Here is a 12,593-nt window from a genome sequence, read left to right as displayed (position 1 = left end):
TATTTTTAAAGGTAATGTCCAGTCGGGTTTTCGCATCGGCACTTGTCATAATAATGCCCACGGCGCCTGCAAATATAAAAATTGCCTAAATTTCGCATGTTTTTTACTTCCTGGACAAAGATTCCCGCTCATATTCATTTAAAACCACAGCGAACAAATAATGTGTGCGTTACAGTGTGTTAAAATGGGAAGCCCAGTGGAAAGCAAAACTGGTCTCAAGGCAGGCGCGGTCCTCACTAAATTGAGGTGACAAAACAAACATTTTGAAATTGTTTTCTGAACTGGATCTTGAATCGCCAGAAAATTTTATTTTTAGGATCTGCAGATCCTAAACAAACTTCGATTACTTCGATTCTGGTTCTCCGGAGGAATTTCTATTTTTACTTCGTTTCTGATTGCAAGAGTTGTTATGTCCAGTGTAGAATCAGATCAGTGAATATTGACCAACTAACCAACCAACACTTTGACGTAATATATCGTATTCGGTCGAATAAGCGCCGCCTTCAAATAAGCGCCGCCCCAGAGCAAAAAGTTTCTAAACATCACCAGCATGACAGGCGCACTCCGTAGCAAGAAGCGCATTATTAAACAAAGAAAACATTCAGATTAATATGCAGAGAACTATATTTATTTTACCACAATACCATTGTAAACTGATACAAGAGAGCTTAGATTTCCCTAGTTTTCCTAATCCATTCTAAAGCAGCTAAAGTCCTCCCGTTCTTGCGTGGTTCTGGGTCTTAATTCTCAATACCAAAGCTGAACTGCAAGTTTGCCTGTCCGGAGCTTGTCATGGAAGCATCTTTGATGAAGAACTGGTATCCATCGCCAGTGTAAATAACTTTCTTTGTTATGGGCTGGCTCGCCTTGATCGCATCTTTTTGAAGGTCATTGTAAACCGACTCGCTTGCTTGCTTTTGCTCAGGATAGACCTTTACATTCCACTGATTCTCGCCACTCCAGGGCAGTTTAAACATAACACAGAACGATTCGGGCGCCTCTTCAAAGCCGTAGCAGAACGCTCCTGACACCCCTGTTGCCGAAGGACCTGCCTTTTTTACTCCTCCCATGAGGACACCCTCTTCCACCGGCACGTTAGGGGGGAGGACTTTGATGAGAGAACCTTCTTTCATGTAAGCCGTACCGCCTGCAAGGAAATAGGATCACATTAGTACGGAGTCATCAACAACAACAATAACGAAGTTAATTACTTACAAAGTTATTAACAACGGCAATAACGAAGACATCAACAACGACAAAGACATTGACACAACAGCAGAAACAGTGACATCAACAGTGACAACAACAATGACAATGACATCAACAACAACAATGATAACATTGACAATGACAACAACAACACAGACATTGACACAACAGCAGAAACAGTGACATCAACAGTGACAACAACAATGACAATGACATCAACAACAACAATGATAACATTGACAATGACATCAACAACAACACAGACATTGACACAACAGCAGAAACAGTGACATCAACAGTGACAACAACAACAATGACAATGACATCAACAACAACACTGATAACATTGTCAATGACATCAACAATGACAATGACAACAACAACAACAGCACAAACAATGACATCAACAGTAATAACAATGACATAAACAACGGCAAAAACGATGACATAATAACAATGACATCAACAACAATCTACAACACCCCCAAAAGAGTAGTTATGGCTATGATTATAATATGCAATATCAATCATCTCAAACCTTGCCAGGGAGCTCCCTCCACGTTTCCAAGAGTTATAACAATTTTGCGTTCCACGTTTGACATTTGTTCTAGAACTGTATTGGCAACTCCGGCTCCCAACTGGGCCAGATCTATGATGGTGCCCAGTTTCTGCCACGCACCAATCGCTGGTAAAGAAAACAACAACTGGGTGTTAAATTGAGAACAGCACATTCGGTTTCTTTTGCCACTTTTTGCCACGTGGATCAAATCACCCTTCATAAGGCATTTAAAGCATATATTCGCAAATTTAATCTGTGTTTAATCGGCTAATTAGAAATTAAACCAGTATTTTTTGCCAGAAGTCTTCTGCCCGTCATCGTAATTACAGGATTTTCAGGTAACGGCCAACCTTTAGGCCTGCGTACAATTTTTTGTTTCCCAGACAAAAATTTGAGACACACTGTATACTACCCATAGGCTCTCACACGACTCTGAAATGTTCAATTCCGAGTATCTAGATTCTAGAGCAATGAAATTTCAAAAATATTCTCATTTGGCGGCAAGGCGTGGTACCTTGTTAGCCTGGACCACCAATCTTAGGCATATTTATTCTACGCCATATTCAACGTCGTGCTTTCATCGGTTCAACGAATCGAGCATTTTTTTGCTGTAATAGACAGTTCCGAGTGTTACCCTTCCAAGTGTTTCGAACGTTTAATTTTCATTTGTCTCATCAGTGTAAATTTGTCTCCCCACCAAAAAATTAATGTTCGTATGCCTAAGGTTGTAAAATACACACCAAATAACCCTGGGGGTTTCGTCTTAATCCTAGGCCCTCCCCCAAATATATTTGAAATGTGCGCCCTTGATCCATATACACGCTGGTCCAAATTAGCTAAATTTCTCCCACACATGCATACTCATATTACAAGCGGACAACTTAGATAAAATTGATAGCAGTGCGTGAGATGAAAAGCCTTTAATTTTTTATGCGAAGCCCGCTGGAAAACTGAGCCCTCTGTACTTGGAGAAAATTATGCCGAATATGACCAACGTGTATATGGATTTCTTAGGGCCCGATTTTGTGTGCGATTTTCGTCTTTTGATAGATGTGAACGAGTGAATTACTTACTGATTTTCAAATATGAGTTCTTATACATCAGAGCATTCGTAGCTCATTACTCGTTAACATCTATCAAAAGAAGAAAATCGCAGCAAAAATCGCAAGTGTTAACGGGCCTTTACCGCTTCCACCTCCACCATTTGTCCCAGTGGATCCACCCCCTGTGGTTTGTCTCGTTCTCCTGAATGTAAAGCGTCTTGTGCTTGAACCACCAGCGCCGTTGCCTGATCTTCGACCAAACCTGAAACCTGAAATATCAAGTATTAATCAATAATGCCAATATCTAAATTTTCTAATACGGGCTTTATGCTAATAGCATGGGCGTAGGAAGCATCCAGAGATTGGGGGACACCAGCTACACCAGGGGCACTTTTGGTTAATAAAAAGGGCAGCTAAAATATGTGTAGGGACGGTTTGATTGCCAAAGATCCATGGACACCACCAGTGTGGTGTATATTTATGCTCTACAAAAAGATTTGGGCACGTGTAAGGGGGCATTCGATTTTATAATAGTATTTACAGCAGCTTCGGCTTCTCTAAAAAGGCAGTTTTCATCACGAAAAGGGCACTATTGGTCCTGAAAAATTTAAAAATGCGAAATTTTACTCTTGATCGTCTTACCGCCACTGCGAGTTCCACTTGTACCGGCTCTATTCCCAAATCTGAAGCCTATAAGATAAGCAAGACTTCACTGGTAAGGACACATACAGACCCATTTGAGTAGTTAAACTTTAGCTCAACATTAGATTTAGCACATGAAAAATTCGACGTCTAAAACGGTCCACAATTCTCTTTTTGACGCGAACCACGTGCGTAGAGATGCACAAATTTAAAAGCCCACGTTTATGGAAACTGATAACTTGGCACTTGTTCGACATGGAGCTTGTTCGATATAGCATAGAATGAAGTCAATGCATCGCCTACCGCCTCTGGTACTACTGGATCCACCGGTACTACGAGTTCTTCTAAAGAATCCTAGAGAAACATCAGGGCATTTTACAGATGTGGTGACGAGTATTTGCTGAGTTTCACCAGCAATTTAATGGCAATTTTTCAATATTCCGATATCGAGGCAAGATAGGTGGTGTCAGCCAAAATATGGGAAATTTGGTTTTAAACAATTTGGCAAATTTGTTCACATTTCTGAGCCGATCAGAATGCCTAGATTTTTAAAACTTCATGTAAAATGGTAAGTAATGTACCTTTTTACCGGATGTATTCAATGTTTATTCATTCTGATTGGGTTAATGAAAATGTAAACAAATTAGTTTTGCTAATTTGTCTAAAACGAAATTCTCCCATGTGTTGACATTGATAACTTGGAGCTTGTTCATTGTGTACAGTAATCCTGTACCGATCAGAACACGCTTTCTGATTGGCTGGTACTTAGTAATCAGGCATTATTATACATGTACATATACTACAATCTAATATAAGAAATAGTTAAATTCACTAAAGCAAAATTACTAGGTACTAGTTAATTGATCATTTAGCATCAACCAATCAAACATGGCAGAATCAGACTTGGTACGGGTTAGCTCAATGGACCTTTTCGGTAATTACGTCACAACATTATAGCTTTAAATTTCGAACTACCTTAAATGAGATGGATTTCAAGTTTTACTGTCACAAGCTATATGCAACGATGAAAACATCCTTCTTCAACACATGCATGAAAAAGTATTTTTCATTTTGACAAATAAGTATGGAAATACGATATAATGCGAGAACGAGGCTCGCGGTCTTAGCCCCTGACCCTCGTTCTCGTGTCGGCTTATATCCACATTTATTGGTCAAAATAAAAAAAATCTTTTTCATGCATGTGTTGAAGAAGGATGTTTTTTATCTTTGCACGTGGCTCGTGAGAGTAAAACCTATCTACATTTCATTTAAGGTGGTTCTAAATTTAAAACGTTGTGGTGTTAAAATGTTGTGACGTGATTACCGAAAAGATATATTTGTAAGGAATTGAATTTATTGGAACGAAATCAAGGTATCGCTTACCACCGCTGCTGCTTCCACCTGTACTACGATTTCTTCTAAAGAATCCTAAAGAAACACCATGAACAGCCGACAATTTAAAAAAGTAAAGTAAAAAGCAAATTCCGAATAAACAAGACATCTTGAGAATCAAAATATAATTCAAACAAGACACAGATTGAGACTGTAAATTTTCGACTTTATTACAAAGTCATCTTCAGACAGAAACATCCTACGTCTTACGTTAAAGTGCCACGAGGGAGTACTAAGAATAGCACAATCGCCTGGTGACAATCTTACAGACGCCGAATCATCTTGGAAAGCGGGCCGAAACTAGGATAATATAGGAAATTGGAGGAGGGGGGGGGGTAAAGGTGCCCTGGCATCGTTTCGTCCCTGGGTATCTTGACCTCTCTATTATATTTAACTGTATTCGATATGAAGGAGTTGGGATGAAGTCAATGTATCGCTTACCACTGCTGCTAGTTCGACTCGAAGAACTTGTTCTTCTGAAAAATCCTAAAGAGACACCAGGAAAAAATTCATGCTCCAAATGTATTTATATATTTACATGCTCTATATATATCTGGAGTGGAAACGCCAATAATTAATGGCGGAAATATTGGATGAAGGAGCTACTGGAAATCATTTTTAGTCTTCATTCTTCTTTTAAGGACAAACGTGATATGCTACAGATTTGAGGAGGACTCATATCGCTTTTGGAGGTGAACCGCATTTCGTGCGAGTTAGAAATGCACACATTTCCAGTTAATAGACTATTGCGTATTGAACAACATTTTAATCAAAGCAACACTACTTGGAATAACACATCTGCTACTTGTTCCATTCGAACCACTCCTGTTTCTGAAGAAAGAACTATCTATAATTAGCTCACCTGATGATGATCGAGTACCCAGCGATGATCCTGGAAGTGGAAAGAAAGATATCAGGCGATATTCATCAATCGTTGAATTAATTTAGTGAAGGAAAAGATCTATGGGCCCTTAGGAGTGGGGACAGTGGGGATACGTAGGGGACCAAATCCAATTCACACGCTCCCCCCCCCGTCCCAAAAAAAGAAAGCATAATGTTAAGTCCGATAAACCCGATGTCGCATGATTTTCCTTTTGCGTCGCGAGTTTACGAAAGTCACGCATGCGCAGCACGAAGTTTTCCAACAAATCGAAATCATCGTAGGATCGTTTCTCGCGCGGGTGTCACGAACATGCCATGTTACTACGAGATAACTGTAGCCCGGGTGAACGCCTGAGCAGGCGTCTTGTTTTAACTATATATTCGTTCGTATATATTCATTAAGTGGCTATTGAGGATAGGGTGGATATACGTTTGAGAAAATATTCTATAAGAATAATAGTAGCAACTCCACCTCTCATTATCTACCCTCTTCAGTGTGTACTTACTACTTCCGGTTCTTCTTCCAAAGCCAAATCTTCTTGGGGCTCGAGCCTCGCTTTCCTCGTCGTCTTCAACTGAAAAGAAATCACATAGACTGATATAGACACCTCTGTAAAATAGACTCTTCTGTAATATAGACACCTCTCTAAAAGAGACTTTTCTGTAATATATAGACACCTCTCTAAAATAGACACCTCTCTAAAAGAAAGTCTTCTGTAATATAGACACCTCTCTAATATAGACACCTCTCTAAAAGAAAGTCTTCTGTAATATAGACACCTCTCTAAAATAGACACCTCTCTAAAAGAAAGTCTTCTGTAATATAGACACCTCTCTAAAATAGACATCTCTCTAAAAGAAAGTCTTCTGTAATATAGACACCTCTCTAAAATAGACACCTCTCTAAAAGAAAGTCTTCTGTAATATAGACACCTCTCTAAAATAGACATCTCTCTAAAAGAACGTCTTCTGTAATATAGACACCTCTCTAATATAGACACCTCTCTGTCACGCACACCTCCGACATAACAGTAAAAAGTATTTAAAAAACATCGAACCTTTTGATTCCATGTATTCCTCTTCTGCATCGTCTATTTCCTTGAAATCATCTAAAAAAGTTACACGAATAAGCTTTACAGTGGGGTTCTAAATCTGCATGGTGCATCGAATAATGGCAAAAAAATCTTGGTTGTTGAATAACCGTGAAATTACAAACATCAGCTAACAATTACTGAAAATAATACTAAGATTTAATCTAGGTGTTTCCAAATCTCAAATGATTTATGAAAAACACTATTCATTATTCTACACGAAAGATCGGATTTGGTTCCGAAGCAATATTTAACTACATCGTGTTTACTGAAGCTTTTTTTTGCAAACGATATCTTTCCCACGACGCAACATTTGATTCTGTTGAAAAGTTTTCAACGGCAACGATCTGAGGCAGGAAAATGTCAGGAAAGCTCGCCAGCACTCACCTTCTGCGCGAACAGCGATTAACGCCAAAGTTGCAAGCACGACCAAAAAAATGAGCTTTCTAGCCATAGTTATTCTTTCAATATCCTGTCCTTTTTTCACCTGGAAAAGAAAATTTGTGATGGAACATTATCCACTGCAAACCTTATACCAGGCTTTACTAAACTCTTTAAGAAGCAAGGTTATTTAATTCTATCGAACTTAAGTGATCGCATTTATGCTGTTGCTGTTTAAATTGGGTTTAGCCTTTAAACTGTGAAACCTTATGGAACAAACATCTGAGGGCCCCATGCATGATATGGAGAAAGCTGTATTCAAACTGTCGATAAGTTTAATTTACGAGAATACATATACATTATAACATTGATCTGTTAAGAAATTTACTTGAAATCACAGCAAATTAATCACGCTAGGATTCTGAGTACTATAGTAACTGCAACATTTTCAAAACCCCACCCAAAAGCTTCGAAAAGTAGAAAAATAATTTGAATTCTAAAATAGATAAAGACAACAAAATAGTGAGCACTCACCAACAAACTCGTTTCTTTCCGACCTGGAGAAAAAATGGCGAATCGCTTTCAACCGTCTCGCTTATATAACGGCCGTTTTTTTTATAAATGTTTTTATATTTGCAGTCAATATTGCTCCGTCATTATTATTTGCGAGAACTCGTTAAAAAATATATCAGTGTAACTTCCTAAGGTAAACAGGTTTGTATAACATGTTTGCCTCAAGTTGTCATCCAGAAATTTCCGATTTAACTTTTGTCAACATAATTTAAATCATGTGTACTTTGATTCCGCGTATATAATAAATTAAATACAACGAGTAGCTAAGTCAACGGTGAAAGCTACGCTTACACGTAGGCCTATTAAACGTACATTGGTATCTCTTGACATAATATACTACAAACATAATAACTAGGAATAAAGATAGTTTGAATATCCCAGCGTATATAGATCAGTTTCAGGGCAGCGAACATTCCTATACCAAGCTATCAGTTTATGGAACTGACTTCCGCGACAAATTACAGATACCAGTTGTTTACGTACTTTTAAGAAACGACTAAGGAAACTACTTTTTATTCATGTTATAGCTAATAAATGTATATAGATATAAAATTGGTAAAATAAATAGGTATTACCTAATGAGATGTAAATTAGAACTGAAAAACTCTTTGGGAGTTTCTAATGAAGATGTGAGATAATAGAAGCGCTTGTAAAAGGTTAACTACTATTGGGCCTTTAGATAAAATAATTAAGAAATACCAGCTTCGCATATAAGCAGAACCTGCAAATTATTTTTTGATGCAAACGCAGTCTGGGATATTGTCTGGGATTTGAAGATAAGTTTTATTCCCTGTCATTCGAATAGGCAAATAAATTGGGTTAAAATGCAATTAAGAATATGGCGAACGAATGACTCAGCTAACCTCAGAGCAAAGATGACATGATAATGAGATGATAATGGCTGCATGAATAAGGTTCACCATTTCATTATCTATTGTTTGATTTGCATTCGACGCAACCAAAATGCGACGTATGAACTTGGCCCTGATGAAGGTCTTTTCATACTATATGATGTTGTTGAATCCAATTCACTTCTGACGTATGAGATGTAGTTTGTTATCGATAAAACAATACTGAATTGGCTGCAGTGGATTTGCTGCCCATATTCATTGCAAGTTAACAGACTATTAAATATCTATTCTCGGTGGGATTATTCACGTTCAATGCCCAGGCGGGGGAGTTCTTTCAATTCTACCAAGCCTGGCATCTCCGGCATGTCTTAATTAGGCCCTAATAGTCCGCAAACGCTTTAAAATCCGGCTGAAAGCAAAGTTCCTGGTCATTGCACCGTTCGCACTCGAAGAAGGAAGTTCCTTTTATCAAGTTTTCCGTTGCCCACCCACCTCCCCTCAGCTACAACACACGTCAACACCTTCCTCCCGCCTTTCCCGGGCGGAAAATTCAATTTCATCCCCAATCTTAACTCCCTCCACCCCGGGCATTGTGTGGGAGGAAGGCCACCGAGAATATATTACTATCAGAAGTTAATTGGATCCAACAAAATTTGATCGTGTGAACAGACCTGAGTGTCTTGAGCGCACGCTAAGCTCGGGTTCAATTAGTGCTGAATTATACAACTTTTATAAATATCTATTTAAAAAGAACTTTTTATACACCTGTATGATATTCAGTAAACAAACGTTTCCTCATCTATTATGAGATGCTTTCCCAGTGCGGATCATTCTGCGGATTAACAGACCTTTGACGTCAACGCTGAAAGCCAAAGTCCTAATGTTAGACTAAGTTTGATTGGCTCGTCACTTTTGCTGAACCAATCAAACTTCGTGTAACATCAGGCTTTCCGCGCTTGAGGTCATTATACATGGAAAAGTCCATTCTTTTACACTCGATATTATGCAGCATATATATGAGTGCCCTCGCTATAGTGCAGTTTAATGTGCTTTGTTTTTTTATCAACACAATAAGCCATAAGTGATGATTCTTCAAAAAGATTGCATGGGTATCAATATTTCAATAAAACGTTTATAAATACGAATGCAAATCGATTTTTTAGTAGATTAATTGCACTTTAACGTCTCCAAACAATAATTTATGAAGTGATGTGAACTTTAAACAGCTGTTTAGCAATTTCGCAAATGTTATAATTGCACTTTTAATGAAATGTCCACACCCAGCGATCTGTGTTGACAATTTTTTTATTTCAACTAATCAAAAATTTCAATTCAATTTTTTTAAAAAAATTCAAAATATATACGCTGTACTTTGGCGTGTTCAATACATACGGCTTGCTGGCTTTAGAATATAAATGTTTGTGGGTCTATTAGAAAACTGAAAGTTTCCTATATCCGCTGAACTCTGGCGCGTATAGATAATCGTTCGTTGCAGAATACAATTAGGGATTTATTATTAGTACGAGTGAAAATTTTGCCGAAATTAAACGTGAAAAACATGATAAGTGATGATGATGAATGTGTGGATAAGTCTTTAGCAAAAATGCGGTGAAATACTGACAAAAGGGACAAGAACGAATAGCCTAATAGCGTCGTTAATTATGCGGGAGGTTATTCCCTTGAATAACCGCGGCAATTTATTCCTATTGAGCTACCTTAATATACTCATCACTGAGCTATATTTTAATAGACCTATAATGCATAATGACGTATCAAGCCGTGACGCCCGCCGGGAATTCTGGTTTGGTAGTCACGGCAAAAAATTCAAACTTCAAAATTTCCCGACATGACTACTAAGACCAGAATTCTCTGCTGGTGTCTATTCCTGGAGGAACTAGGAAGTTTCACTGAGAAGTGCTCGTCTTATTTATTCGTATTTTATGAGATATATAAAGATTATTGTTGAGAGTCCTGACCAGTGACACAGACAACAGAGTCTCGTGTTGACAAGTGTTGGCAACCAAATCACACACACACACCCTAACCCCACCCTACCCCATCCATCACCCTACCCTATCCATTACCCCACCCCCCTCGGCATCAACATTACATACCCAAGAAAGAGTGTTTTCAGAAGGCATTCACAATAGTATGCAGAATACTATATTTATTTCACCACAACACTTTTATAAACTGTTACAATCTCCCTAATTTCCCTAATTTTTATAACAAGAACAATAACTTTCAAGAAAGTCAAAGTCCTTCCGTTGACATGAGGTTGGGTGACCACCTCTCGGCCTTAATTACTCAACACCAAAGCTGATCGATAAGGTTGCCTGAGGGGAGCTTGTCATGGAGACATCTTTAATGAAGAACTGGTATCCATCGCCAGTGTAAATAACTTTCTTTGTTATAGGCTGGTTTGCATTGGTTGCACCATTTTGAAGGTCATTGTAAACCGACTCGCTTGCTTGTTTTTGCTCAGGGTAGACCTTTACATTCCACTTATTGTCGCCACTCCAGGGCAGTTTAAACATAACACAGAACGATTCGGACGCCTCTTCAAAGCCGTAGCAGAACGCTCCTGACACCCCCGTTGTAGAGGGACCCGTCTTTTTAACCCCTCCCATTATGAAACCTTCTTCCACAGGCACGTTCAGCGGTAACGCTTTGGTAAGAGAGCCTTCCTTCATGTAAGCCGTGCCCCCTGTAAGAAATTTCAGAATATTTTGACTGGCAAACATGTTGATATTTGCCGCAAGCTAAAATAGTTTTTGTTTCATATACCGGATCGGTCCCAAAAAAAGTACTCACGTTTGATTGATCATAACTTTTTAACAAGTGAAGTCAATAAACTGGATAGATTTTAATAGATAGATGGAACGCTAACTCAGATTTTACCCTAAACGTCGGACGGTATATCAAACAGTAGCTAATGTAAATTGCTTGTTTGAAGTGAGAGCTACAACAGCAATGACAGCAGTAACAATTTTACAACAGTTATGATTGCCACGGTAGTCATATGATAAATGCAATAACAATCGTCTCAGACCTTGCCAGGGAGCTCCTTCAACATTTCCAAGAGTTATGACAATTTTGCGTTCGACGTTCGCCAGTTGTTTTAGAACAGTATTAGCAACTTCTAGTCCAAACTGTGCCAGATCTGTGACCTGGCCTAGTTTCTCCCACCCGCTAGTACCTGGTAAATGAAAAAGCGACAAGCTAATAAATTGAAAACAGCTTCCTGAAATAGATAAAATAACAAAGTTTTGCCACTTCGTTGTTTTGATCTTATGTTGATCAAATTACCTTCCATAAACCATTAAAGATATGTTCTTATCCCTAATCTTAGTACAGTCAGCTAGATAGAAGTCAAGTGGTCGGGCACTGTCATCGGTGACGTATTCGTCCCTATTTCAAGCCCTTCTTTGGGTTGAAGACCAACCTGCTCTTGGTTACCCACGCAACACCCCCCCCCCCTCACCTTCGAACCTCCTCTACTGGTGAATGACATGGTGAATTGTACATTTTTATATTGAATTCCTTGCCACCTCCACCTCCTGTGTTTCCGCCTGTTCGTGTCGTTTGTCTGAAACTGAAGCGTCTGGTTTGTGTGTTACGTGTCGTACTGGTAGATCGACGAAATGGTGAACCTAAAAGGTACCTAATGTGAGCATTTCTCCTAAAATGGACACTTTCTCCAATGCGGACACTTCTCTGAAATATTGGACACCTCTTTCCAATATGGAAACGTCTTTCTAACATAGACTGCTCCCCAAAATAGACACATCTCTCTGAATTGGACACCTCTCTCTAACGTAGACACCTCTATCTTATATGTCCACCTCTTTCAAATGCTGTCATCTCTATATAATAGGGACCATAATGTGTCCCTCTAAAGGTCTGTTCACACAATCAAATTTTGTTGGATCCATTCCACTTCTGATGGATGCACTAAAGTAGAAATTTT

General features: G+C 38.7%; 1 protein-coding gene across 1 annotated transcript; it reads right to left on the bottom strand.

Annotated features, from left to right (window-relative positions):
* Positions 1–687: 687 nt before the first annotated feature.
* On the bottom strand, positions 688–7,808 carry LOC114534133. Its single transcript, XM_028555683.1, has 12 exons — positions 7,734–7,808; positions 7,206–7,305; positions 6,786–6,836; positions 6,234–6,302; positions 5,708–5,737; positions 5,287–5,331; positions 4,837–4,881; positions 3,757–3,807; positions 3,454–3,501; positions 2,955–3,080; positions 1,748–1,894; positions 688–1,147 (listed from the first exon to the last, which is right to left on the bottom strand). The coding sequence occupies exons 2-12, from the start codon at positions 7,270–7,272 to the stop codon at positions 741–743; spliced, it is 1,086 nt and encodes a 361-aa protein (XP_028411484.1). The 5' UTR covers positions 7,273–7,305; positions 7,734–7,808; the 3' UTR covers positions 688–740.
* Positions 7,809–12,593: the final 4,785 nt, after the last annotated feature.

The sequence above is a fragment of the Dendronephthya gigantea genome, unplaced genomic scaffold (assembly GCF_004324835.1).
Source record: "Dendronephthya gigantea isolate DGI-Jeju-01 unplaced genomic scaffold, DenGig_1.0 000002F, whole genome shotgun sequence".
NCBI classification, from domain to species: Eukaryota; Metazoa; Cnidaria; class Anthozoa; order Malacalcyonacea; family Nephtheidae; genus Dendronephthya; species Dendronephthya gigantea.
This window is presented reverse-complemented; position numbering and strand designations above follow the sequence as displayed.